Source organism: the organism of the source record quoted next, unplaced genomic scaffold (genome assembly GCF_019419815.1).
Source record: "Pyrus x bretschneideri cultivar Hongxiangsu unplaced genomic scaffold, Pyrus_bretschneideri_v1 Contig45, whole genome shotgun sequence".
NCBI lineage: Eukaryota > Viridiplantae > Streptophyta > Magnoliopsida > Rosales > Rosaceae > Pyrus > Pyrus x bretschneideri.
This window is the reverse complement of record NW_025999779.1, coordinates 3,308,725-3,335,669: the sequence shown is the minus strand read 5'-3', so window position 1 is coordinate 3,335,669 and position 26,945 is coordinate 3,308,725. Positions and strand designations below refer to the sequence as shown.

General features: G+C 36.7%; 4 protein-coding genes across 7 annotated transcripts; 2 read left to right on the top strand and 2 right to left on the bottom strand.

The window, feature by feature from the left end:
- Positions 1-42: 42 nt before the first annotated feature.
- LOC103934242 (pentatricopeptide repeat-containing protein At5g02830, chloroplastic) lies at positions 43-5,026 on the bottom strand. Of its 2 annotated transcripts, XM_048567632.1 has the most exons (12): positions 4,699-5,026; positions 4,223-4,310; positions 3,832-4,036; positions 3,150-3,257; positions 2,808-2,972; positions 2,380-2,662; positions 2,099-2,283; positions 1,851-1,916; positions 1,631-1,711; positions 933-1,307; positions 724-784; positions 43-564 (listed from the first exon to the last, which is right to left on the bottom strand). In XM_048567632.1, the coding sequence occupies exons 1-12, from the start codon at positions 4,781-4,783 to the stop codon at positions 221-223; spliced, it is 2,046 nt and encodes a 681-aa protein (XP_048423589.1). In that variant the 5' UTR covers positions 4,784-5,026; the 3' UTR covers positions 43-220. The 2 variants fall into 2 exon arrangements, with proteins under 2 accessions (XP_048423589.1, XP_048423590.1); XM_048567633.1 differs by lacking the exon at positions 4,223-4,310.
- Positions 5,027-11,122: 6,096 nt separating this feature from the next.
- LOC103934251 (zinc finger CCCH domain-containing protein 21-like) lies at positions 11,123-14,619 on the top strand. Its single transcript, XM_048567507.1, has 8 exons — positions 11,123-11,424; positions 12,438-12,522; positions 12,624-12,764; positions 12,868-12,959; positions 13,110-13,298; positions 13,421-13,551; positions 13,732-13,834; positions 14,129-14,619. Exons 1-8 carry the CDS (start codon positions 11,254-11,256, stop codon positions 14,294-14,296), a joined length of 1,080 nt encoding a protein of 359 aa, XP_048423464.1. The 5' UTR covers positions 11,123-11,253; the 3' UTR covers positions 14,297-14,619.
- A 4,234-nt stretch (positions 14,620-18,853) lies between these two features.
- Positions 18,854-20,356, bottom strand: LOC103934262. The gene is made up of 2 exons (XM_009344000.3): positions 20,095-20,356; positions 18,854-19,272 (listed from the first exon to the last, which is right to left on the bottom strand). Exons 1-2 carry the CDS (start codon positions 20,261-20,263, stop codon positions 18,989-18,991), a joined length of 453 nt encoding a protein of 150 aa, XP_009342275.1. The 5' UTR covers positions 20,264-20,356; the 3' UTR covers positions 18,854-18,988.
- Positions 20,357-23,512: 3,156 nt separating this feature from the next.
- LOC125467868 (protein REVEILLE 8-like) lies at positions 23,513-26,292 on the top strand. 3 transcript variants are annotated; one of them, XM_048567567.1, is made up of 8 exons: positions 23,513-23,810; positions 24,271-24,328; positions 24,407-24,530; positions 24,625-24,783; positions 24,890-24,997; positions 25,107-25,169; positions 25,349-25,408; positions 26,120-26,279. In XM_048567567.1, exons 1-7 carry the CDS (start codon positions 23,647-23,649, stop codon positions 25,399-25,401), a joined length of 729 nt encoding a protein of 242 aa, XP_048423524.1. In that variant the 5' UTR covers positions 23,513-23,646; the 3' UTR covers positions 25,402-25,408; positions 26,120-26,279. The 3 variants fall into 3 exon arrangements, with proteins under 3 accessions (XP_048423524.1, XP_048423523.1, XP_048423526.1); XM_048567566.1 differs by having other exon boundaries at positions 23,521-23,810; positions 25,107-25,216; positions 26,120-26,292; XM_048567569.1 differs by lacking the exon at positions 24,890-24,997 and having other exon boundaries at positions 23,536-23,810; positions 25,107-25,216; positions 26,120-26,292.
- The last annotated feature ends 653 nt before the right edge of the window (positions 26,293-26,945 follow it).

The window sequence follows — 26,945 nt, the reverse complement described above, 5'->3', positions numbered from 1 at the left end:
AGTTCAAGGACACGAAGAAAACTAAAGGAATATAACGGAAAGAAGGATAAAAAGCTTATTTCATTGCTTCTGCGGATTACATCTGCCCGTTGTGTATAATTTACATGTGATACCAGTACAATACAGGCTTACTCTGCGGTACCAGTATACACAAGTAAAAAAGAATAATTATTGGTTGTTTTAGTAACATGTACAAGTTTGAATTCATAAATTGAAGCAGTCACCTTCTGGAGGCACTTCTTTTCCGCAGCCACTGTAGCAACGATCCCCTGGTTACCTTTAGCCGTTCTAGTGCAACGGGTCGTCTGGTGGAATATATCAAGTCAGTCGTTAATTCGGTCCTACTTGTCATCTCTTCTGACTCTTGATCTGAATCAGTAATGTTCTCCGGTTCTACTGTCGTATCAAGTCCCGTTTTAGGTCCTGTTGCAAGAACCTTGAGCCCCAATTCATCCCGCAGAAGTTTCGTTATTGCATCTTTCACCTCTAAATTCTGTGTAGTTGAGCCTCCATCAACATCGTGGACTCCTACAACAATCAGCATGTCTTCTTTTACTGAATGCCCTGCAAATCATAAACAAGTCTTAGCATCAGCATGCTGAAAGTTCGAAACTCTGGATCCTACGTTTCTTCTTCCATTTCGCATTCGCTAATGTAGTTCAAGACTGATTTTTACCCTATCCAAAATCAGAAAGAATAAATGAATGCCCAATCCTTTCATACCTGAGCTGTAGTTCTCTTTGATCATTCGTAGAACTGCAAGAAGAACAATCCGAGCTTCAACCTGTCAACAATTATTGCAGCAATTTAAGAACGTATTAGCATGGGAACAAAGAAATGAATCCTATTTAAAAAAATGGACAAACGAAATCACATAATAACATGTTCACCGAGATTGCGAAGAATATAAATTGGCTGGTACATGAAAATACCTTTGTCAGTCCTTGAAGGTCAACTGCTAAGGTTTCGGCAGTACGCTTTTGCAAGTGTTCTGCAACTTTTTCAAGCAGCAGACTTCCAGGTCTCCCTATGTCAGTTTTGTCGTGGGAACTGAACTCTCCTTGTTTGGCATTGCTGTCTTGTATAACTCCTTCACACCACTCCTCAATCAGTTGCTCTAGGAAACGATCATTAGATTTGTAACTGCAAAATAAATCATAATTAGCAAAATGTACTTGTTCATGACAACCCAAACATGTGCTGGTATACCCCGCATTCCGCATGTCCCGGTATATAGCCAGGCATTGTTGCACTTCGCTCACAGAACCGTATCTACTACGAGCCCTCAGAATTGTATTATATGTCACCTGGAAAAAAAGTGCCAAGGATTTACACGGTGGACTTGTGATCATTTTGTTTGCATTGTCATTAGAATTATACGCAGAATCATGTCAAGACATGTATGGAATTTCTTGTATGGTATAAAATAAAGCAAAAAAATGACTTTGGCAACTATGTTTCATACATGTCGGAGCAGTTCCATCCTTATGGCAGGACGAGTCGAACATAACATGCTAAAGGGAAATCCAAAACTACACCAATGAAATTATTTGTAAATCATGCTTATTTGTACGAAAACTTTCCTCAGAATGTGTTAGGATATATGATTGGAAATGTTCTTGGTACTCACAAAATTTGGGCGTATCTGATATTTTTTCATTTCTGCAAACAGCGACAATGCTAGCTCCAAATTTCCACTTTCCACACAGACCTATGAACCAAAGCACATGATGCATCAACATTTAGGGTGGAAAAAAAAAAATGCAATTTTGCATCTAATTAATTAAGCACATGTAGGAAGAATAGTGGTTATAAACAAGATAAATCGCGAGACAGGGAAAGCTTCAAACCTTAATAGCTGTTGTATATGCAACAACATCAGGTTTCATCCCACCTGCACGCATATTTGTCAAAATCTGCACTGAACCAAAAATTTGTTATATTCGTGTCCCTGACTTATTTTGTTTCATCGTGACTTTGTACACTGACAATGAAATATTTTGCCTTGAGTTTTGCTTCTAATTAAAAGGAAATTTTTGACAATGACGCAGAAAGAACTATAAAATAATTAAGTTAATCAAATTAATTTATCTATTACCTGCAAAGCACCCTTGACATTTCCTGAGCTTCCGCAGATATCAGCCAAAATCGACCAGCTTATTTGATTAGGATAAAGACCTATTGTTCTCATCTCATCCATTAGTGCTTGTGCATGGTAGTAGTCAGTACCACAGGCCTTCATCATAGTATTGTACGTCGTAGTTGTGGGTTTGAAAGAAAGCCCTTTAGAAAGTTCAGGTGAAATCAAATTAGAGGTGGAAAACCATACTCATGATGATGCAATGTAGATAACTATATGCTCCACGCAAACTGCTATACCTTTGTAGTTTTTGCTCTTCAAAGACTGGAAAAGCCGAAAAGCCCTATCGTACTGGCAAGCCTCGACGCAAGCATGTAGAAGGATGTTAAAACACTGCGAATTAGGTTCAGAGCCAGCCAGAAGCATCTCTTCAAACAATTGAATTGCCTTCTCAACAAGACCTGCATTTGCACAGGCACTGATCAATGACGACCATGTAACTGTATTAGGCGTTACACCTGCAGATAGCATGTCTTCTTTGACTTTTAGAGCCATGTGCCACAATTTTGCATCTGAAAAGACCTAAACGATTGGTCATTAGTTATGGAGATCGTAAACGCCTCTCTATGGAAAATCCATTGATACTAAGAAAAATAGTATTCGTGTACTTGTGCATATTACTATCAACAGTAAGAAAATAATATCTCATAAGCAAATTAATATTTACCTTTACAATAGTGCTGTACGTGAAGACATCCAACTTCAACACTCCCGTTGATTCCAAATGCTGTACTTCTCTGTAAATATCCTGTGCCAAATCAACTCGCCCAGCAAGACAACATATCTTTAAGAGGATATTATAACATGCCATATCTGCTCTGACGCCAAGATTCTGGATAGAGAATAATAGATTTAGATAATTGTAGCTTAATTCACAAGAAACCAATTATTTATTACATAACATTGTCAAATACAAACCAGAAGAACAATTTCTGTATTGAGTAACATTGAAAGAAAAATAGTAGATATCCGCGCTGTGTGCGTATGAAAGAGAGACAGACAGCATTACCTTCATATTCCTGTAAACATGGAATGTGTAGGTCAAATCATGTGCGTTCACATTCATGAGACTGTTGAAAACATAAATATTCGGAGTGACCTTCTGTTTGAGCAAGTCCTGCAGAAAAAAATCACGGGGATGAAGATCCTGATTTGTAATCTCACTGACTGCATTAATGTTATAGACATGTACAAGGATTCGCTTGGCAAATATGGTTATGTTTTGAATGAGATGATGATGAAGAGAAAACAGATAAAAGTATACAAAAACTACATTTTAAAATAAAAACTAAAAGCAATTCAGTAATTTTTAATATTTATTTTTGTTTATTCTCCCTTCAATCTTCATCCACTCTTCCATCCTTGTCTCTGTTCCTTTCTCTTCTTGTTATTAAGGAAAACAAACTAATAACAAACATTATCAAGATTCAAGGTGCTAATTAAACCATCAATTTTCTCAAGAAAAAAGGACCAAGTAAAGAAAATTTGATACTAAATTGTTTCACATGAAATACAAATGCTGAGAGAATTGAAGGAAACATCCCAGTTGGCACATACCACCACACCACGGCTCATAAGGAAAACATAGATATTAAAGGAAAAATCAGTTTTGAGTTATGGAATAAAAAGAGTTAAACAGTTCCAAAAGCAAAACAGTTCCAAATAACGAAGGCAATCACGGCAGTATATACCTCATAGATGTACCTAGATTTCATGTAGTCTTTGCAGAGGCCACATACATCAATTATTGTGCGATAGACATACATATTAGAACCACTCAGGTTTTCCTTGGATGCTTCATATGCTGTCAAAGCAGACTCCAACGCCCTTCTCTTTCCAAATTCATTTATAATGTTGCAGAATAAAATATGCGCATGTGGAAAAATACAAGCATACCTGCAAAATGTAAGGACCAAAGCATAATGAAGAAATAAGTGCTATTGAAAAACAAGCAAAATTTCACATCCTTGGAAAGAGTATGAAGTCTTTCTAATCTAAACTTGCTAAAAGAAAATGTATGAGCAATGCAGAAGACATATGAGAAACCCTCGGACTGACTCATAAGAGAACAGTCAATTATACCTTATTGCCAATTTCGGGCAGCGTTTATCAACACAAACTTTGATAACTTCATATGGCTCCAGCAGTTCTTTGATCGGGAAATGAAAACCTGAACCAAGTATTATCTGTTACCAACCCATACAGTCTCATGTTCTCAACCATGGCTCATCATATGCTCATTCTTCGAAGACTGAAATTCTCATGAAACATTGACTCTTCCCTTCCCATTCACATTACACTAACTCATGACAAGAATTTCAACATTTTCGACCGCCCTTTTTCTAAATCCATCATTTAGAAGCAACCAAACACATTACCAATCCTAATTACACTTCAAAAGTATATGCCAATGAATTCCAAAAGTTGGGTACTTAACCATTTCTCTAACAATTTGAAATCTTTGAACATAAAACCATGATTGGGTTAATTATAAAACCAATGCAGGTTTATACTTCAATAAATTAAACAAATTAATCAAGAAATAATTTGAAAATTACCTTGAAGAACCTCCATGAGCTCAACAAGTTCCTGCACTTGCCTACATTTCAAAAGCCGGCGACACTGTCTCCCCAGCAACTCCATAGCGTAGCCATCAAACAGCTTCAACGGCGGAACCCCGAGCTCATCAACCTTACTCAGCACATCAACAACGCCCCCCACCTTCCCCTCTTTCAAAAACCCGCGAAATGCCCTTCGACACCAGCTCAACCCTGAGCGCCGCCGTGAACTCTGATCCCCTGACGCCCGAAAGCACGACGCTTTCGACAATCATGGCGAAATCCTGGAGCCTTCCATCGCGGGCGAGTTTTGAGGCGAGGTCGGCGAAGTAGCAGAGGTGGGTTTTGTTGGGGTCCCAGCGGATGGCGGAGAGGGGAGGGGGGCGGGAATGGAGGATGGAGATTGGAGGGGAGGATTTGAAGGGAGGGAGGGATAAGTGTTTGTTGGTGTTGTCTTTGTAGGGTCTGGTGGAGTGGTGGTTGTTGGCGGCATGGGGATTCGGAAGAGTGGCAATGGAGGAAGAAGAAGAGAAGTAGCTGAGGATTACGAACTCTCTCATCCCTCTCACAGCAATACAAACCGTTGTGTTACTTTGTGTATGTTTCTAATTTATTTATTTATTTATTTATTAGTTTTTGGGTGTGAGATGTTTGGGGTTTTTATATGGGTTTTTGAGGATTGGATTTGAAAGGCCGGTATTTTCGTGGGAAATTTTATCAACTTTTAAACGGTTTCTTCAAAGATCTATGGAAGACGCTCTGCTGTACCACCTGTTATTTGTATGTTATTAGCAAAATGGTTATCGGACTGTGTTTTGGTGTCTATTTGAAGAGAAATTTTTCTATGTTACTGGAACATGTTTTTATGCTGTTACATCATGTGCCATAATATAAGTGGAGATAAAAAAAATTTTAGTTTTCCTCTGCATGTATTATAACACATGGTACACCAGACCGTATTTTAAAAATACTAAAAAATTTCTCACATTTGAAACATTTAATCATTTAGACTTTGTAAGATATTTTTATGTTTGACTTTGATGAGCGATTTTGATACTTAATTACAAATAACTTTTTTGTAAAAGATTTTATTTTCTATTATCGTGAATAACGAACTTGCAACTTAACAAAAGTCCATCCTAAAATGGACTCTGTTCAAACCATTTAACTTGCTAAGAGCATGTCTATGTGTGAGAAGGACAGTGATGCTCATCTAAGGTCCTTAATTGGAGGACCAATTAGAACCAACTCTATCTCAATCATAGAAATTTATTTAGTTGGATCTAGCGGCTCAAATTCTTTCACAAATTAAAACATTTTATTCACACTTTATTCACACCCCTCTTAATTTAATCCGCCGGTTTTGTGGAAACCCGTTTTTCTCTTGTCCTTGCAAATCTCTTCGATTGCTTCTTTGTCAATGTCCTTGCACGTCTTGTATTACAAGGTTTGCAAGATAAGAATTTTCTTTTTTATTTTGTTTGATTCACAAATATTTCTTCAATCTTTAATTGATTACAATATTCCTTTTTTCAAAACTTTGTCCATGTTTGTGATTTTTATGAGCCAAAATAGTTGTTTCATGTTATGGCGTCTGATGTAAATATTTAAATTCGAATTTAATAATATCTACTATTTGACAAAAAAAAAAAAAAATTGTCCTAAATTGCATAACACAAGAATTGTAGGGCTTATTTGATTTTCTTTTCTTTATTTTATTTTATTTTGATCATCTGGGGTTTCTTTGCAGTACTTCTGTATTTGAAAACATGACCTATTAAATCCATTTTAATAAACGAAATTGGGAAGGAAGTTCAGTGGTGGCTGATTAAACGAAGAGCATAAGATTTTTTTTTTTTGTTGGGATTAGGTTTATAAGCCAAATCCGGAGAAATGAACGACGTTGTCAAGGAATTCTTACATGTTTTTATTTTTTCTGTGAAGGTAAAATAAATGTCGGTTGGTCGAACTTAGATATGGCTGTAAATAGATTGTAAAAGAATATAAACCGTTAGATATTATTGAATAAAATCGTAGAATATGAGCCGTTAGATGTTATTGAATAAAATCATACGGCTGATATAGAGCTGGTCTTCACAATTCCTCAAAATGAGAACTTAAGGTGAGCATGTATCACCGGTCAGAGGGAAGGGGTTAGGGGCTAGAGCCGTTTTAGCCTTCTAAAATGACCATATCCATGAATTAGCATTGGCATCCAATGAGATATAAATCAACATTAAATGGAATAAAATCACTAAATAATGTGGCGTTACAATGTTTTCCCACATCATGTGGTATGAATAGCATTGTTCAATTTTTTCTTGTTTTAGAGGTGAGGAGCTCGGAGTTCAGAATTTTTAAAAGCAACCACTATGTGTCTTTTGTTGGTTGCATGGGCGACTGCAGGGGTTCCCTGGGATCCTATGAAAGTTGAGAAATATGGGGCAAGGGTCGCCGGAGGACTCTACGGCCATCTGGTATGGGTCTTGAAACTCCCCACAAATTATTTGTTGAAATGCCTCTTTGGAAAATTTTGGTAGGGCTTGAGCACTGATGCTCAACAAGCCTCGTCATCAAGCCTTGGAAGTTGTCGACAAATTTAGGCGTAATGACATGCCCGCCAATTGTTCGACTAAATAACTCGCACAGTAAATTAAGTCATTTGGGTGTACTATACATGATATATGCATCTGTGTGAGTTCTATGATGCGAAAATGTTACTGAGTATTCAACCTAATGGATAGGGTGTTAGATTTCTATCAATACGTTTAGGATTTAAAACTTTATGTTCTAAAGTAATGTAATGGTTTTGAACTACCCTCCCTTAATCATACTATTATTAAGAAAAGAGGCATCGTCAACCTTTTTCTCAAAATGACAATCGTATCTCTGTTTTTCTTCTTTTACCCTTACTTTTAACACACACTATTTATAATATGAGGACAAAAAGTAATCATATATTATGTTAAAAAAAATAAAAAATTATGCCCACATTAGAATAAACTGCCTCATCATTATCCCATTTTTCATAACTGAATTTTTCTTTTTTAGAATGTTAAAAGCTAATCAAACTCCTTAATCAAAAACAAAAAAATAAAAAATAAAATGAAATGTCTTTAAAAAATGATTTTAAGTCATAGCATTTCTATTTCTATGAAATGAAATGTTCATGAACTTCTGGACCGTTATTTTATGGTAAAAACTCATGCTTTTTGTGTATATATTATTTTTACAATTGCCTACAGATTTTTAAGATGCCTTCTTCTTCTTTTCTCCTCCAAACATTGAATTTTTTTTATTTTATTTTTTTCAAACAACCATTAAGATATTTGAGTAAACTAAAATATATTTTAAGGTACAGAAATCAAGCTCCATACGTTATTGTTTTACTAAATCTATTTTCCATCAATTTAGTTTTTTTGGATGATTCTTGCATGTAAGAAATGTGTTTTTTGAATTAGTATAAAATTCGAGACTAGTTACCTTCTTTTCCAATGATTTGATTGGTCAGAATCGAGGTGAGAATTAGTTCTAACAGTCATTAATTCAACAATGAAAAAGCCTACAACAAAAGAAACATACAGGTGGAGTCTTAACGATTGTGCTATGTCCAGTGGCGAAGCCACAACAGGGCAAGAAGGGGCGGCCACCCATCCGGTCGTCAAAAATTCACATGCAGAGCAAGGAATCCGTCCCTTCGGTCGTCGAAAAGCCACATAAAGAGCCATGGTGTCGGTGAGCTACTTGTTGCAGAGGAGGGCAACTCCTACTCGAGGAAGAAGAATAGAAAAGAAAAGAAAAGTTGTTGTAAAAAAATCTTGTATCGGACGGTGTCGTTTCAGCATTCCTTTTAAATGAAACGTTGCATTTTGTTACTTTTTTCACATAAAATAAGACTTTCAATACTAAAATTACCTTAATGTTGCTAATACAATATGGAGGAGGTTATTTCATACTCAAACTTGTATGGTTTTTTTTTTTTCCCAGCCATCACTACTTTCAATGACTTTCCGACGTGACTTTGAGGACTTGTTTCATGTTTCAAAAATAATAGGAAAACTAATAAAAAATGCTTGAAAATTTTGAGTTTTAACCAAAAGGTGAATAGTATCATGACTAACTTTTTAGAGTAAAAATGTCTTTAACGTTAAAAGTGAACAATATCATAAGTGTTTCGTTAAGACTCCCTAATTTAAATCCATCTAGGCTCCTGCCTAGATCTCGCCTAGGCACCTAGTTGCTAGGTTCTAGTCCGCTGTTTGACTAGCGCTTAACATGTTTTCTAATCCTAGCCAATATAAGCTTCTTACATTGGCTTTAGTATTATTGCTTACAACCGCCTTGGTAGAGAGACTATTTTCTGTTATGAATATTAAATCAAAATTTTGCACTCTTCAATGTGAAAGCAACCACTTCGATTGAACCTTGCACTCTTTTGAATTTCGCCTCTCCCTTCAACAAATCCTGACTTCGCCACTTACTAAGTCGTACATTTCATGGTCGGGTTCGGGAGTGGTTACGATGCCACGGTTTAGGATCCGTTTTTTTATCACACCATTCCCGTGGTTTTGGCTTTTAGCATTTTTCCAACATATTCCACAAACATTTAAGAGTTTAGAATGAAAATCATTGCTCGTAAGTTTGACTGTTTTTAGTTTCCATGAAAATAATAGTTGAACTAGATATAAACATTCTAAATGATTGAATTTTAGATCGGGAAATTATGCTGCATTGTTAAAAAATGTTTTAAAGGTTCAAATCTCATAACAAGAATTACGTTGATGTTCAGCTCTAAATTATTTAAATTACAAGAGGATAGGGGAATTCAAACTTGAGTTCAGAGGAGAAGAAACATAATAATTTAGCTAAGTTTAACTCGTCATCATTCGAACATTTGACCTCTCCTTTATAAATAAAAAAAAATACCACTAAACCATCATATAAAAGAAATATCCTAGAAATTGAACTTAATCTCATTTTCTCATAAAACATAAATATCACCGCTTACGCTCTAAAAACTCAATTTTTGCCCTACTTTGAAGATTTTCCATTTATTCCGTTAAACTTGCTGATGTGGCATGATATGGCAAAAATGCAGTGGCTATTTCGATCAAATTGTAACACTAACTATTCAATAATTAAAATTAAAAAAACTAAAAACTAAAAAGAAAATTCCCAATTCCCAACATTTATCCGCGCCCTCCCTCTTGGCTTCTCTCTCCCTCCGCATCGCCACCTCCATTTCCTACGGGACTGGCGATCGGCATAGTAATTACTGGATTTTTGTTGGGTTGCAGTTGCACGACCGAGTTTTCAACTTTAAAAATGGATAGCTGAAGACGAAGATTGGCGGGGAAGGACATGAGTTCCTCCGTGAACCAATTTCGAATTTTCTTATCTACATCTTTTAAAAATAGGCTTACTCTATTAACATCTCACATACTTAATATATTTCATATTTGCGTTTTCAATTAAAAAATTATCTTAATACACTCCACGTACTTTCTCATAAGACCCTTACACTCCACATTCTCATCCACCTAATACTTTCCACATACACCCCACATTCTTCAAATCTTATAATATTCATTTTCAATTTTTATAAATTAAATTGACTTAGGATTAAAACCCTAACATTCTCTGAAAAGAGAAGTCTACAATCCGGTATGTTAAGCTTGAATTCCATTGGATCATCACAGCCAATCTCCTTTTCTCTGTCTCTTTAAGCCTTTTGCTAACAAAAAAGGATTTCTGCTAAAAAATGGCAACTGGAAGGAACCTAACAGATCAAAAATAAAACCCAGAAGATGAATAAGAATGAAAAGGGCATTACTGGGTTGGCCTCCTATGAAATTGGGTAGTATGGAAAACAAAAGCATGCTTAAATAATCACCAATGTCTTTGAATAATAAAAACAATGACAAATGTGAAATTGTCATTGCATGGTAGATTACTTAAGCTACTTAATATTAAATTTTAATATAAGATGCATTCAACATTACATACAAAAACTTTAAAAATATTGCAAACTCGAAACTGGTTCACGATGGAACTCAAATGTACATTTGGATTTTGAACTTGCTGTGCTTCTGGGAAAAATGGAATTTAATAGCCATAACTGTGCTTTTGAGAAAAATGGAATTTCAGGCACAATCCCAATTTTCCGCTGCAAGAAAAATTCTGTGGAAATTTCAATTTTCCACTTGTAAGTGGGGATTAAGTTCAATTCCCATAAAAAAAGATAATAGTGTTTGTTAAAATTAAAAATAAAAATGCCTTGTACGCGCCGCCAATTGTGGCAAAGAACGGGAGAATTACGAGGGTAATAAGACCAACCAGCTCCACAACAATCCGCCACGTCGCGTATTTGCAGGGGCAAATCAGGAAATCCACATAGACGTCAAGCTTCTGGAGTGTCCCGTCCCGTTCATATTCCTTATCCAGATTACCAGACGGGTGGCAGCGCATCATTTCGGAAACTCGGACGGAAGATCAAAACCAATCCGGAAATCGTCCGAAATTTCGGAAATCGGAAGCTTTTGATGCCGATAAGGGATGCCGCCGAAGCAGCAATCGAAGGCCGATTTGGCGAAGAAGCAGAAGATCGTAGAGGACAAGACCTTCGGGCTCAAGAACAAGAACAAGAGCAAGAACGTGCAGAAGTATGTTCAGAGCCTCAAGCAATCCGTCGAGCCGAAAGCCGATCCTTCCAAGACTGCCGTTAAGGTCCCATTTTTCTTCATTTTTTTTTAAATTTCTTTGGTTAATCGTTGATTGATCGGTTGATTGATTAACTTATATTTTTTAGAGAAAAAGTGAGAAATTTTGATTTCTTGCACCCAACTTAGATTAGAATAAACATCGCAGACGTGGTTAGTCTAGTTGGGCCAAGACAAGTTATGAGCCCTTTCACCCCTGTTTGAATGCTACTCGTGTGCATAAAATAGTTTAGAATATCGTCTTCTGAAAAACCAAAGAATTGTCAAAAGACTAGGAAATAAAATTTAGAATTTGCATGGTTATGGAAATTTTTAATTTCACGTAGATGAGTTTGAGGAGAAGGACTTACCAACACTCCAGGACCCCACCGTCACCAATAACACGACAACGTGTTATGCTTCACATGATTGGTTTGGGATGTATCCATCTTGGCATTGCCGTTTCATGCTAGTTCTTTTGAGTTTGAGACTTTTTAGGAAATTATCATTTCATTTCTTAACTGAAATAATATCACACATTTTAATCATAGCTCACCTATTCTAACCAAAGCTAACAAACTTAGTAACAAACATAACAAACTCTAAGTATCATCCTTTACAGATACATTTACAATATTAGCCTTAATAGCCCCCCTCAAACTGATCTGAGGCACTCGAAGAGAGAGTTTGTCGCGAAGAAGCAGAAATCTGTGCTTGGATTATGCTTTGGTACAAATGTCTGCAGTCTGGTCCTGTGTGCAGACAAAGTCAACTGAAACCTCTTTAGCTAAAACCTTCTCTCTAATATAATGATAATCTATTTCAACATGCTTAGTTCTAGCACGAAAGAGAGGGGTTTTAGCCAGAGATATAGCAGAAAGGTTATCACACCATAACTGTGGAATACATGGAAGTTTGAATCCAATGTCAACTAAGACTTTGGCTTTTTCAAGTGGTTATCTGTTTGGCTTTTTCAAGTGGTTATCTGTTTGGCTTCATATGGAGCTTCCTTTATAGTAACTAAAATGATTCATATAACAGAAGAAGAAGGAGGAAGAGAAGGCCAAGGACAAGGAGCTGAATGAATTATTTAAGGTTGCTATTAGTCAACCGAAAGTACCAGTTGGTAAGTGATTAATTTCTGTTTTAGTGCCCTGTTGGTTGAAGTTTTTTATGTATATATACGGTCGAAACTTCGATATGATGTAATATTTGATATGTGTTTAGGTGTTGATCCCAAGTCTATACTATGTGAGTTCTATAAGGCAGGGCAGTGCGCAAAAGGTTTCAAGTGCAAGTTCTCACATGATTTGAATGTTCAGAGGAAGGGAGAAAAGATTGACATTTACAGTGATAAGCGTGATAATGGTACCATATAGAATTTTTAGCTTCAGTATGATGCCGATTGTCCAGAATTTTGGGTATTTTTGTGGTTGATGTTGTTCTAAGTTTGCTGTTATATCTTTTATAGAAGAAACAATGGAGGGCTGGGATCAAGAAACTTTGGAGAAGGTGGTGGAGTCAAAAAAAAATGAGTACAAGCAGAACAAACCAACTGATATTGTAAGTTTTCTCTCTCTGAGGCTTTTCGTACAATATGCATTCTAGTTCTCAACTTCTTACATGCTTATTTAATATAGATAGTTCGAACTATCGATGGGCTTGGTAGACTTCAGAATGATCTTTCCTTTGTTGTTTGGAATATATGTGCAGGTCTGTAAATACTTTTTAGAAGCAGTGGAGAAGAAACAATATGGTTGGTTTTGGGTATGTCCCAATGGCGGTAAAAATTGCCATTACAGGCATGCTCTTCCTCCAGGATATGTTTTGAAGTCTCAGATGAAGGCTCTGTTAGAGGAAGAGAGTGAAAAGATACCCATTGAAGAGGAGATTGAAAATCAGGTATTTGACAAGTCTTTACATCAAATTATAGCATTTCCAATTTGAGGATCTAAATGCCTTGAGTTTCATTTCTATCGTTTCCTGATATGTAACCTCGCCAAACATTTGCCTTTTGCTTTTAGCGTGCTAAATTGACAACTTCAACTCCTATGACTCCTGAGTTGTTCATGCAATGGAGGAAGAAAAAGATTGCAGAAAGAGATGCTGGCTTGGCTGTGCAAATGGCAGAGCGGGCTAAGAATGACCGCATGAGGTGTCTATTTTTTCCACTTTCTCCAATATATGTTCACCCCCACCCTTTTGGAGGACGAAGAGTAAATGAAAAAGAAAATGGATACGACTATTAACATTCTCATTTTAGAATGGAGGAAATGACTATATGAATTGAAGTTGTTAACATTTACTAATTGTGTTATTCTCTTCGCTCTTGCAGTGGCCGTGAACTATTTTTGTCAGATTCTAGCTTATTTGTGGATGATGCCGAGGCACACGGGAATTACCAAAGAGAGCAAGAACCTGCAGTTTCCGAAAAGAAGGTTAGTTCTGTTTTTTAATTTTCTTGGCGATGAACAGAAGGGTAGTTTCACTTATTAGCTGCACCCTTTTATATTGGCCATATAAAAACTCTCTATTTTATTGCACTGGAGGTTGGTGTTATGAGATAGAAGTGCTTATGCCTGCTAAAGCTTATGATTATTGTTCTTGCATAGTTGACCGTAGATGCCAGTGCAGGGTCTGGTTAATATGTAGGATGCTAATATTGACTTGTACAGAATTGAATGGACTATGTGTTAATTGTTTCACTCAACTTTTCTTCGGCCTAAATTCAGGCCATTGAAAACTCTAATGGACATGGACCAAGCAACTCAGCAACAGCTGGCGGTGATGCTGAAGTTACCAATTTCAATGATGATGACGAACTGGACATAGATGAGTTGAACGAGTTGGAAGCAAGCTTAGCGAAGGTGACAATTCAAGAACCGGGTGCTCGTGCTTAGTCCAAGAGAGTCAAGCTGAAGTCTGCATACTTCTTTAAGTTGCATTCATCTTACTATCCGTAAGCTCATGGCCCCTCTCAATGATGGCGACCTCTCACGGATGTTCTCCAAAAGCTTATAATGTTCACCCGTGAGTGCTCGTACCATCTTTGGGGGATCATTGTAATTTATTGCCATCTCTATAGCCAATTGTCCCTTGAGAAGGACACGGAAATAATCATTGCATTGTAATTTACCTTAAGCACCGTAAAACGCAAGTAATGTCTCTCCTTCCATTTATGCTAGTTACCAATGGTGAAGAATGTAACCAATGTTTCTCTTGTGAGTTGGAGCAAACAGCATGCGGTGTGGGCTACAATGCCTATAAAGTGACCAACATAGGGACCTATAAATCCAAATGCCCCTGACTAACATAAAAGGATGTTCAATAACCATTAAGGGAACCAACGTGCATTTCTCACTTAGTGTTCCATCGAAGCCTAGCATGGTACATCAAGATAGAGACATCCCTCATAAAAGGACATAAAAATCCAAATAAAACTGCCCAACATAAAAGGATCAATTACCATTGAGGGAACCAACCATACATTTTTTACTGTAGTGTTCCTTCAAAGCCTAGCATGTTACATCAAGATGTGGGGGGCAACTCAGCTCGCAAAACTAACCATTAACAAGATTAGTAGTTAAGTGCATAAGCAATTGTACGCTAGCGAGGACATCTTGACTTAGGCCGTGCATAAGCAAGCATGACGCCATAAAAATATGTCTAACTTGTACTTCTTAACTTCTTACGCATTCATTCTATCACTAATAATATCTTAACCTAATCACTCGAATTCAGCATAGATTGATCAGATCAGGCCTGATATTGATCCAACTTACTTGTGATGTGAAGTTTTATCTCTATCGTAGATCGTTGTCACAATTTTTCAGCGGGAAATTAAGTACATTTGTGACTTGTATCAAACCATACACCCCTATATAACTAAGCGTGGTGCGTCTAGACAGTGTATAATGACAGGCACTAATAGGCATTAATAGGATAAACCTATTTTCTATCTTGATAAGAGAAATTTTGTGTCAAACAGAGAGCTTTTTTGGATGCATGAATTTGGAAAAACCTTTTGCACCTTTGAATTATAATTGCACTCTTGCTGATACAAGTTTCAGAGTTTTGTGGCGGAGGCCATCACTGATAATTGAAGAAAAAATTTACACATCTTTATTTTCCAACATTGGAGAAACCAAAACCAACCATTTCGTGTTTAGCTTTTTAAATTAGTTTAGATTTTGTTTTTACTCATTCTTCTTTATCCTCTTTCTCCGCCCTTCTTTATCTCTCAATTAATTTTGCTCATATACTCTTTTTAAATCTCGAACATAAAAATTGAAAGTTAAAAACGAAGTATCGAACGAGCCCTTAAAAAATTGTAAAACTATGCCCTTTTTAATGATAACTCTCAAGATATATGATTATTCTTTTTTATTTTCTGGTTAAGAGCTACATGATTATTGATTAGTAACAAACCAAATTCGACAAGGAATGGTGCAGCTTCGCTCCCAACAGTTAAAACTTTTTATATTAGAATTGATCAACAACGCAATGATGGCTTTTTCGGGTTCAACTGCAACAAAATTGTCATTCTTTATGGTCACAGATGCTGTCTAGATAAAAGGGCTTCAAATTTGCACGACTGGAGCAACCTTGTTGGCCATATGATTGCACAGTTTACAACTGTACCAAAAAAATTGCAGAAACTTGTTGAGAAAATAAAAAAATGAATAAATGACAAAGAATTTAAAACTCAGGTAAAATTAAGTAAACAAGGTGTGGAGTTTTATACGAAAGGTCTACACTCAAAAGTAGAGGAACCACTCATCATAGAAGTTGTACTTTACTTGGCCTAATGGGATAAATAGTTTTGATAGTGAAAAGGTACTTGAAAAATAGATCCTTAACAAATTTAGTAAAAAATTTTACTTAAATACAAGGGTAAAAAGTATTTTTATTTCAACCATTTTTGTGGGTTTTCTATCCAAACCAAATTAGTAGAACAAAAAAAGGGAAAGTGGGTATAACTGATTTGTTTTTCGCTTCCTCAAATTCCCAGCCTTGATGCATCCAACCTTCTTTTAATATCATGAACAAGGCAAGAAATTTGTATAAATCACACCATTCACTTTCGTAACTACAACCATTAGACTCTTCGTTTTCTAGCGAACCATGAAATAAAGGCATGAAATTTGTATAAATGGTTAAGTATTTTTTGTAAGAAAGAGTGAAATTACAAATTGGAGCGTGGTTGAGATTTCATGTGTCCTGTCACCACAAGAGAGAAGAGAGTGAAATCATTTTTGAATTAAATTTGTTAACGAATTACACAACAATGCTTTAAATCCTCTTTTTTTTTAGCACATGGACTATCTTCCGAATGCCGTATCACCATGAGAACTATTTATAAGATTTACGAATGGGACCTTACATTCTTCAACAAAACTCATCCATTAAGACATCAACATTTTGATAAAGTTGGCATCAGAGAAAACATTTTGACAAATTGAAACAAGGGTCTCTTGAAACAAATTAGGTATCTCTGTTGCATGAATCCAAAAGCACGGTTGAATCTGCAACCGGATAACAGATTGCGCGAAATTCGTGTTCATTAAACACTGTTGAATTCCAAAAGCCATGCAGGACAACAAAGAGTTCATCGCCAAGAAGAACAGAACAATATCCTTCTTCATTAGAATGTAAGAGTAAGAAGAAAAAGAAATGGTTTATTACGAATTTATGATAGGATCAGTACATCAAACCAAAAGCACACCCAATTACAAATTTTCTCATGCATTCTCAAGAGCAGCTGCTCAACTCCTTATATAGATATATAATAATGCAGTACTGCTTCAACATTTGCAGCTACTTAAAGACATCAATGCTCGTATGAACCATACGTTGTTAATTTGATCGCTTTCCGGCTGCATAGGCGCCTGCGCAACCTGTGTCGCCACCTTTATAAGGTGGCTCAGCTCTCTCCCTGGCTTTCGAAACTATTCTCACCACCAACTTGACAAGTCTAGATATTATCTTAACTTTGATCTGGCCTCTCTTTGGAGGAAGCCTAGATAGAGTCATTGGTGTGGACTTTGGAGTACAAAGAAAATGGGAATGAGACCGCTTTTTATAATTTTGGTGTGGGAGCAGAGTGAGTAATGGAGATAGACTGCTAAGTGCTATAAGCTATTTATATTATTTGCTGAAGAAAAAATCATGCAGACGAGGAAAATGCACTATTTGATGGAATTATACTCTTGTGATGGCTGGTTAAAGACGCAAACCGAAGCAGTCAGTCAAGTCAATTATCTGCCAAACCAGACAAGCTCAAAAAATTCTTGAACACAATAGTTAATTGCCCAATATCTTTGAGGGACCTGAAATCTCCACTGTCCCCTTTGAAAAGGACCCGAAGAAGCTCTTGCTGGTGCAACGCAGACAAACCCTAATAGATGTCATCTTCTGGTGAAGGGAACACAAAAATGTGGAAGTACAATAGGATAGGGCAATAATAAGGACACGAGGGTTTGCCTAGGCTAGTGGAAAACTTAGTGAGGACTGCTGGGGTTTTCTGGTTCTGCCTTGGAGCTGATCCTTTAGCCATGATGATTACCAAATCTATATGGTGTACACTGTGCTAACATGAGTTTATCTCTCTCAAAGACCAAACTATCACATCGTTCTCTTCGTCGCCACCAACATTGGTTTTTTCTGTTCACCGCGTACGATATCAGTGGATTCTAACCTGTAATCCTACATGAATGTGTTTGCTAGTTTGTTTTGCACGTGTGCTCATCTCTTTCTGCTTTTTTGGCTGTAAAAACAGTCAATAGCTAAGAGGGAGGCATATTTTGATATAATAGTGACCTTAAATTCTTTTGTAATTGTGAATTACTCAAGGAGAAAATATCGGATCACTAAGCGCATAGGCCTGTGTAATGAGTGAGATACTCATATTAGGTGTGTACATTAGGTGACGAGGCAGAATCTCTCAAAAGCAAAGGTATTGATAAAGTGTTTTTGTGATCTAGTCATCTGCTCAGCGTATACGTACGTACCATATAGTCCTTTGCCTTTGATTTTGAACCGAGTCATTGAAAAACATTGTATAATTACACTGGATTTGTCTTCAATCATACATCATTATTGCAAAAATTTAGACAAATAGGAAACCATTGAGAGATTTTGGTTGCATGAAAAATAAATAAATAGATGAACACATACAATATTTCCAAAAAACACTAAAATGAAACCATTTAATTATAGTGGTTAGATGATTTTGGACTTGAGTACTTTTTCGCAACGATGATCTTTGAGGAAATACCAAAATAGACAGTTCGGATAATAAAAATACACTGCCGAGTGACTCTACATAAGTGTCCCTCTAATAAATTTATTTAAGAATCCTTGAATTGAAGCTCACTCATCAAGTACAATCTGATTCCTTACCAATATCAATGTAAAGTAATGCCAAATTGAAAAACTACACAGATGCAAACCTGAGCTGAAGAAGTAAGAACTTTCATTTATTTATAGTAATCATATTCAGAATTCCTTTTCCAACTAGCCATTTCCTCATAGGAAATCACAATCATATTTACAACATGAGCCCTGTGTTTGTTGTTTTTTTGAAGAAGTAATTACTTAAGTGGATAAAGAATGGTGTATACCAAAAGGATGGTGACAATAACAATGGCTCCTGCTAGGGTAAACCTTGGACTAGTCCATAGCATGAGATTGGACCTTTCTGTCCTCTTGATTGGATCAACCTCCTCAGACAGTGGGTAATTGGACTGCCTAGGGTTCCAGCTCACGTACTTGTTTGGAGAAGAAAACCCTGCGAAGAAGCCACCCTTCTTTTTGTTTTTGCCTTGTTTCCTTATGTTTGCCCATGCCTTGTCCCAATCTGTTGAGAATTTATCACCTGAGGAGGTATTTGGATGATCGACAATCAACCACCATATGGTCGGTTTTATGGTCAGAAGCAGCTAAATCACCTTGAGAATTCAAACTTAAGAGGACTTCTTGTTCGCTAAGAAAGGAAATAGCAACGACTAAGAGCTAGTTGGTAACCACTTAATGGTGGCTAGGAGCATGATATATTACCATTAAGATTGGGCCAAATTAAGAGGGTGGGCGGTTGTATACGCCGCTCTCTCACATCTATCCATCACATATTGCTTTTGAGTGATGAAGCGATTGTGAGAGTTGAATGTATACATACTACCCACTGATGAAACTTTCTTTTAACCCTCTCTCTCCTTTAATTACCTTTTAAAACAAGATCATTATATCATCCATATGCATAATGTTAAGACAGGAATCTCACTACCATCCCTAGTGTATTCTTTGGTTTAATTAGAATAGCATGCAACTCATTGTAACGAAACTGTGAGAATGTGAAGAATTGTCTCGGGGATTTATAACGAATTAAGTCACACTCCAATTCCTGAATTTTTTGGTCGACCTCAACTTCCTTCAGAAACCCGAAAGATGAACAATTAATTAATAAGCTAATAATCTTAATTAAAACTGGTAAATCCAACTCATCCAAATTTCCAAACAGCACCAGCAGTCAAGTGATGACCAAACCAAAACTTGATGGGAAATGCAAAATAATCAGAAGCACATCACACGTGAAGTAATTCTTACATCCAGAAACTGATCATTAACAAATACAAAAGTTAACTAATAGTAATTAAAAGCTAATCATATCAATTAGTAAAGCTGCAGTTAGTAAGCATACCATTGTTGTCACCGTTTTGTTGGGGCTCCTGAGAATCCCTTCTGGAGCACAAGGGCTTCAATGGCGAGTAGCAAGAAGATGGAGAAGAAGATGAAGAGTTATGTTTTCGAGAGGTCCGAAAGTTGTGAGAGGAGGATGATAAGCTTCCTATTCGAGCTTGAATATCCATTTGCAGCAGCACATCCCAGAAACCAAAAGAATAATCCAATCCAATGCAAACCTACTGCAGGTTGATCATCTCATGCCTTAACACTTCCGTACCGTCTTATCACACTGGGAGATTTGCCAGCCTCCACTTCTCCCTTGCCCTCTCTCCCTTTGACACGTGTCCTAATTTTACATTGCTTTAAATTTGAACTTCCCCAAACTTTGGAGCTTTCATCTCTTTGGTCCTTCAAATTTTTCTGTCTCAAATTGGTCCCTAATCCTAAATCCAATCCATACCCTTTTGAATTTGTGTTTAATAAGGACATAAAGTGAATTTTATTACAAAAGTTGACAACATAACACCTGATTACTTTTAAAAGCATTACTGTAAGAAAAAAATACACCATTCATCTATTGGCATGTGAATACTTATATCTAGGAGTAGGTAATATTGTTCGAACTAGAAAAAATATTTTTCACCTTAGGTAATAATCAATTTGATCAAATGATATTTAAATATGTTACACATATCACAATCTAAGTGATCGTTTCGGTGTTACAGGGATGTGATGCCAAAGAGTTTTTTTTTTTGTTGAAATAGTCGGCCGCTAATCTTGGCAAATTATATAATTCACGTATTGTTGACCAAGTTTGCACGGCAAGATTTTTGAGGACCAAAGTGAAATCACCACTAAAGCTTAGGGAATCAAATTAATTTGTAACGAACTCTTGCTATAAAAGTTTCTTCTATTTTGTGGTCACAATGGGTGGAAGCAAATTTTGTAACTACTCTTATCCTAACTCATCCCTCTTTCTTTATACATGCTCTATTCTCATTTCAATGTGTTTTTTTTTTCTTGATAATTTTTTTGGCGTAACTATCATCGAAATAATGTCAAATAATGTTATTAATTTACTCATATCACCGTTATATGACTTATCAATCCACTCATATTATGCGTATAATATTTGTACATTGTTATAATAAGTAAGAGGCAGTCCTACGGTCACAATAATTAAAAATGATAATGAGAATAATATAGGGATGCTTCCAATATTGATTTTTACCATCTTGTTTGGGAGTATTTGTTTGTTCACTTTTGTTGCGATTTTTAACCTAATTGTATTTGTTGTTAAACCTCTGAAATGTTGTGAATCTTGCGATGAGTGAGAGGTAAATCAAATTAAGCGTCTCATTCATAACATGACACTGAGGATAGTCAACCTTTTTCTAGTTATGAAGCTTACTTATTATCTAAATGCTATTGTTGTGGTATCTAAAGGTTAAAACGTATTGTCAGATGAAAAGTTTAAACACATAATAATATAAGATTAACTTGAAATACTTTTACAATATTATACCAAGCTGTTATATCTTTCATGAGGTAAATTTTCTAGTGGGGTTCCTTGGCCTCTCTCTCTCAAACCCCTCGCTTTATCGCAATGACTGAAAACAAATATGTTTATAGGCACTTAAATATTCTTCTCTTCAAAACAACTTGACAAATTCTGAAAAGAAAGCAAGTGGTGAGTGGCAGTCGTACCTGGTGACCTGGCGCGGCTGTCGCCACCAATGACTCTCTCGGAATCATGCAATCATAGTTGTGGACAGGAGAGAGTTGCATGTAGCATCAGCACAAAATCGGCCACGATTAATATTTTTGCTCGATTTGAGGCCAACCAAGAATTCATCTACACAGACGCTGCCAGACAATAGGTTGCCTGCTTATCCTCATCGCACCCCAGATTCAATGAGCCTGCAAGACAAGTTTTCGATTTCTTGTGTAACAAGGGATCATAGGTCCATAGTAATGTTGCACGTGTTTATTTATACTATTTGATGTAAAACAATGTACTTTGTTTGTAGCTAATGTTTTACCATCCAGTTAACTTGAACAACTCTTTCTTTAGAAGCTTTTTTATTTGTTATTTTTTATGTTTTATTACAAGCGGTAATTTACACTAATTGACACTAAAATCGAAAAGGTCATCATTTACAAAAGTATAGAAGACAAATTCCACCTAAGGGTTCTATTATATGGTACCAAAGCAAGACATCATATCAGGTATGACAACGAGCTTAGCATGAGTTATGACTTCACGATTATGGATGGTATCAAGTCTGGGCAAATGGTCAGATGGTTTGAAAACTAATAATAACCAAAGAAAATGGTAGGCTATACAGACTTAGCTTAATCAAGCTAGTTAGAGCATTGTGCTCAATTTCTTTATACTCAAATTCGAATCTTCCTCCCTGTTGATTAGTTAAATTTATTGTAGAGTATCCTTTAAGTATTATTGTACTTCTCCGATATGGAACTCTTTTCACTTCTATCTTAGCTTCTATGGAGCCAACGTTCTACACCAACAATCTTCTCATTGGAGAGAGCAAGCCAAGATAACGCCGTCATTTACAACAACCCGCACATTTCAGAAATGGTATGGTTGCAGCATCGGTCCCCGCAACTCCACCTCCTTCTACGAGCTCTACGAGCTCTTGCTCCACCTAGCTCCTGGCAGACTAAGATTTCCACGAGCCTGGCTTTACTAGCCATGCTCCACCTTTTTCTGTAGGTTCACTAAGTGTAATGAGTTGCCATCGTGTATTAGAGTATTGACCATGTGCCTTCCATTTAAATCTTTGCGCCAAAGCCGAATTCAACTAGAGAAGGGTTTCAAGAGTAGTATTGTCACCTCATTTTTTATATATAATATAACGATATTTAAACACTTAATGGTGGAAGTTTGGATTAAACCATACAATAAGCTAGCTAAAATAATTTAATATGGAACTTGCCATTTGCATGAGTAAACTTATAAGATCTCTTACTTACCACTAGATTATAGTACTAATGGCATTCATGTCAACCTGATTGGATAAAAATAAGAGTTTTGTATACAATTTCATTTGTATAACGCTTGTGGCCATCGCTTGTCGTATTTCTTATAGAAATAAAATCTCTAGTAAAGTTGGAAACTTTTAGTACGTAATTGTCACACACAATCATGCAGTATTATTAAATTTACGTATCATAAATAAAATACGTATGTTATAATGTGTATAGATTAGTAATACGATGTGACAATATTATTGTCTATCAATAGAGAACTAACACGTTATGGTGATAGAGCCGTAACAGATGCGAGGAAGTTTCAGATCAGTGCCATAGACTAGGTCCCCACAGTAAAAACTTGTAAAAGCAAAGACGCGGGACGATTAATTGAGTGGAGGAAGAAGAGAAGCCGGTGACCAAATAATTGGGCGGCCACAATTCATTCGCATGCCACCACCACGCATTTTGTATAACACACTCCCTCAGACCCCCGCGCGCCACAAACTCTCGCTCTCTCTCTCTCTCTCTCTCTCTCTCTCTCTCTCACATACACATTCATTCATTCAGTCACATGAACTCCACTGCCTCCACCAACCCCCAATCGTCAATGGGCACGGCGTCGACGCCGTCCTCAGACGGGTCGGGAAAGAAGGTCCGGAAGCCATACACCATCACCAAGTCCAGAGAAAGCTGGACCGACGAAGAGCACGACAAGTTCCTCGAAGCTCTTCAACTGTCAGTTCTTCCTTTATTCGTTGTCTTTTTACTTTCAAGCATTCAATTCTGTTTTCTTTGTTTTTTTTCAACAAACGGTTGGATAATCTCCACTAAGTTCATCAAAACTTCGGGAAAAGGAGGGTTTGAACCCGGACGCAGTGGGTTGAAGAGGAACGTCTTATCCACCACGGCAGTCCACCGCCTGCCTATTTCTGTTTCAGTTTACTTGACTGCTTATTGGCTTTAATTGCTTTTTGTGTAGCTACTGTTGTGGTGTGTTGTAATTTCTTGTTTTGGGTTGTGGGTTTTATTTGAATCTTCCAAATTTCTGAACTTTAATATTCTTGCGCTCCAATTTAGTTCTCACTTTATTTTTTAGAATCGTGAACAGAGTAATGTAATGGGAGATTTTAATGTGTAAAACTGTAGATTTTGTCATTTGATGTCAGAGTTATTGAAGTTTCGGTGGGATTTTCAGGTTTGATAGAGACTGGAAGAAAATCGAAGATTTTGTAGGTTCAAAAACGGTTATTCAGGTTTGGACCAAGTGTTTTTCTGCTTTTTAGTTTGAAGTTAGTATGAATTGGGGGTTTTTGAGAATTGGGGTTTTGCAGATTAGGAGTCACGCCCAGAAGTACTTCTTGAAAGTTCAAAAGAGCGGGACAACGGCGCACGTGCCTCCTCCACGGCCAAAGCGCAAGGCTGCTCATCCTTACCCTCAAAAGGCCTCCAAAAATGGTTCTCCATTGTTAAAAGATAGTGGCATCGTGTCTTTCTAAAGCTTAAACCTTAATTGTTTTCACTTTTAATTGTTCAATATCGGAATTGGCAGGTTTACTTCCGTTGCAAGCATCCATTGCTTATCCTTCTTCAATGAACGCAATTGCATCTACCTATTCTCCTTGGGATGAAACTTCCTTTTTGACAAACCCTGCATCGGACCAAATTCTGTTGTCACGCGAAGAATTTACTAATCTTCATGGAACTGAAGGTATACATTCTATTTTTCTAGTTGCTTTGCTTGATATGCTTACGGCAGAATAGCTTTATCGAGAACTTTCCAGCACTTATTATGGGGTTCGGCGTTACTGATTCAGCTGATATTGGATCAAAGGGGTTATCAAGGATTAACACATGCAGTCTTAGTGGCCCTCTGCCAAGTTCCGAGATACCAAATCAAGGGAAACAAGCTCCTGGGCATCATGGTGATCATCAGACTGCAAATGCTGACTATATCTGTTCTCGGACTTTGAATTTCAAGAAAATTTATGGTGGAACATTTATGATTTATGTATATGTTCTACTATTTTGCAGGTCTTCCTGATTTTGCCGAAGTTTATAGCTTCATCGGGAGTGTTTTTGATCCAGAAACAAAAGGTCATGCTCAGAAACTCAGGGAAATGAATCCCATTAATTTTGAAACTGTGAGTTGAATGAAATTACATCGCTTTTAACAATTTGTTTCTTGACGGTTTCTAAGATTAACAAGTAACAGTGGGATGAGAATAGTTACTACGAATCAATGTGCCTGTAGTTAAATTTTGTTATTTCTGCAGGTTCTGTTGTTAATGAGGAATCTCAGCATCAACTTGTCCAGTCCGGACTTTGAGCAAATGGTAATTCTTCCTATTTTGTGCTATTACAATTGTAGTGTCGTGTGATGTAACTTTTCTTCGCAGTTAGGCATATGTTTCTATTGTTTCTCAGTTATCCTTGTCAATTCCAATCTCCTTCAAGATTTGGGTATAAAAAGCAATGTGGATATTGTTTTTCTTTCACAAAAATTACCCATTTAACTAGCTGTGTTTACATTACGACTAGAAAAAAAAATCCAGTTTTGCTCGTTTACGCATTTGCTAGCTTTTGGATTGCTGATGTTTTCTCTTTTTTATCGTGACAACAGAGTTTCGATCTCCCTGAACCGGATCTCTTTTCTCATGTTTAAATTTGTCATGAGAATCAAATAGTGCTGCTATCAGCAACGAGTGTAATGACCTTAACTATAAATTTATCTTAAGAGAAAAATGATGCTTAAAATAAGGAGATTGGTGAAAGATGACTCCGAAAAAGCTCAAATTAGAAGTTTCCATAAAACTTTACATGCATGACAAAAAAAATGAAGCTTTTCGTGAGCTGTTCCTCCTGAGAAAACACTTCGAAATCTAGAGAGTTCCATTAACTCTTAATGAGCCTATCAGCATCCTCTCTTTATTTATCAAATGTCCCAACTTCTCATTTGGTTTGCCTTATTCCTTAAGATTTTAGTCTTTCTAAAACTTGTGATTTTCTTTAATTTTGACTAATTAATCATGCGTATATTGGTTCAGAGGAAGGTCCTGTTATCATATGATGTCCTACGAAAACAGTAGCTGCAGGAATTGTCACCACGAAGCTGAATAGGGATCTGTCATGATGAACTTGTTAGTAGTTACACCCGCTGACTGGTGTGTGTTTTGGAGCAAAAGTGTAACTGGTTCTAGAACAGTAAATGCCAAATCCGATGTTAGGAATGTAGTTCTGCAGACACAATGCATACAGCGTTAGAGGATGCTGAAAGGAAGAAACATTTGAACTGGTTTTCAAGCTGTGCAAAAGGATCTAAATTGTCTGGTGGCCTCAATGGATGATTCATTCGTATCCCCGATTTTGTCCAGGCCTTCCAGACAAGTATGCATATCGTGTAACATGTGTTTAGTTGTAGTTTTCGCTTCTTTCTTTCTCCCCTTTCTTTACGTTTTCTGTTAAGGAAACAACATTAGGGTTGCATCTTGTGCCATCAAACAAATTTAACTACGACAACGGAAAGGCTCTTTTTTATGTTAAGGAAACAACATTAGGTTTACTTCCTGCACTTCAGTTGATTGTCAGTTTGGGGTTAACTGTATCAAAGTTACAAAGGAAAGGCTCTTTTTTATGTGACTGTTCAAGAGCGAATTAAGGAGTGAAGTCTGCATGCATACGTGAAAGTTTTTTTTTTTTTTTTTTCACATGAATAACGAAACATTGATAGTTTAGTAACAAAAAGAAAAGATGTTACAATCTACGTTGCATAGCTCAATAATCAATCAGCAATGAGGCCAATTGTATAATTGTAAAGAGTTTGTAACTGAGTTGGTTAATAGCAATTATCAGTCTGGCGTGTTGTCTTGAGTT

What these genes read in the sequence shown, in the direction of transcription:
- LOC125467868 (XM_048567566.1), top strand. Translation starts at nt 23,647, where the DNA reads ATGAACTCCACTGCCTCCACCAACCCCCAATCGTCAATGGGCACGGCG. An exon ending in TAATCTTCATGGAACTGAAG is followed by an intron (nt 24,784 to 24,889) that starts GTATACATTCTA and finishes TTACTGATTCAG; the next exon opens with CTGATATTGGATCAAAGGGG. An exon ending in ACAAGCTCCTGGGCATCATG is followed by an intron (nt 24,998 to 25,106) that starts GTGATCATCAGA and finishes ACTATTTTGCAG; the next exon opens with GTCTTCCTGATTTTGCCGAA.
- LOC103934262 (XM_009344000.3), bottom strand. Translation starts at nt 20,263, where the DNA reads ATGGATATTCAAGCTCGAATAGGAAGCTTATCATCCTCCTCTCACAAC. An exon ending in ACAAAACGGTGACAACAATG is followed by an intron (nt 19,273 to 20,094) that starts GTATGCTTACTA and finishes ATACCTCCTCAG; the next exon opens with GTGATAAATTCTCAACAGAT.
- LOC103934242 (XM_048567632.1), bottom strand. Translation starts at nt 4,783, where the DNA reads ATGGAGTTGCTGGGGAGACAGTGTCGCCGGCTTTTGAAATGTAGGCAA. An exon ending in ATCAGATACGCCCAAATTTT is followed by an intron (nt 1,308 to 1,630) that starts GTGAGTACCAAG and finishes CTTTTTTTCCAG; the next exon opens with GTGACATATAATACAATTCT. An exon ending in CAAAGAGAACTACAGCTCAG is followed by an intron (nt 565 to 723) that starts GTATGAAAGGAT and finishes TATGATTTGCAG; the next exon opens with GGCATTCAGTAAAAGAAGAC.
- LOC103934251 (XM_048567507.1), top strand. Translation starts at nt 11,254, where the DNA reads ATGCCGCCGAAGCAGCAATCGAAGGCCGATTTGGCGAAGAAGCAGAAG. An exon ending in AAGAGGAGATTGAAAATCAG is followed by an intron (nt 13,299 to 13,420) that starts GTATTTGACAAG and finishes TTTTGCTTTTAG; the next exon opens with CGTGCTAAATTGACAACTTC. An exon ending in GCTAAGAATGACCGCATGAG is followed by an intron (nt 13,552 to 13,731) that starts GTGTCTATTTTT and finishes TCGCTCTTGCAG; the next exon opens with TGGCCGTGAACTATTTTTGT.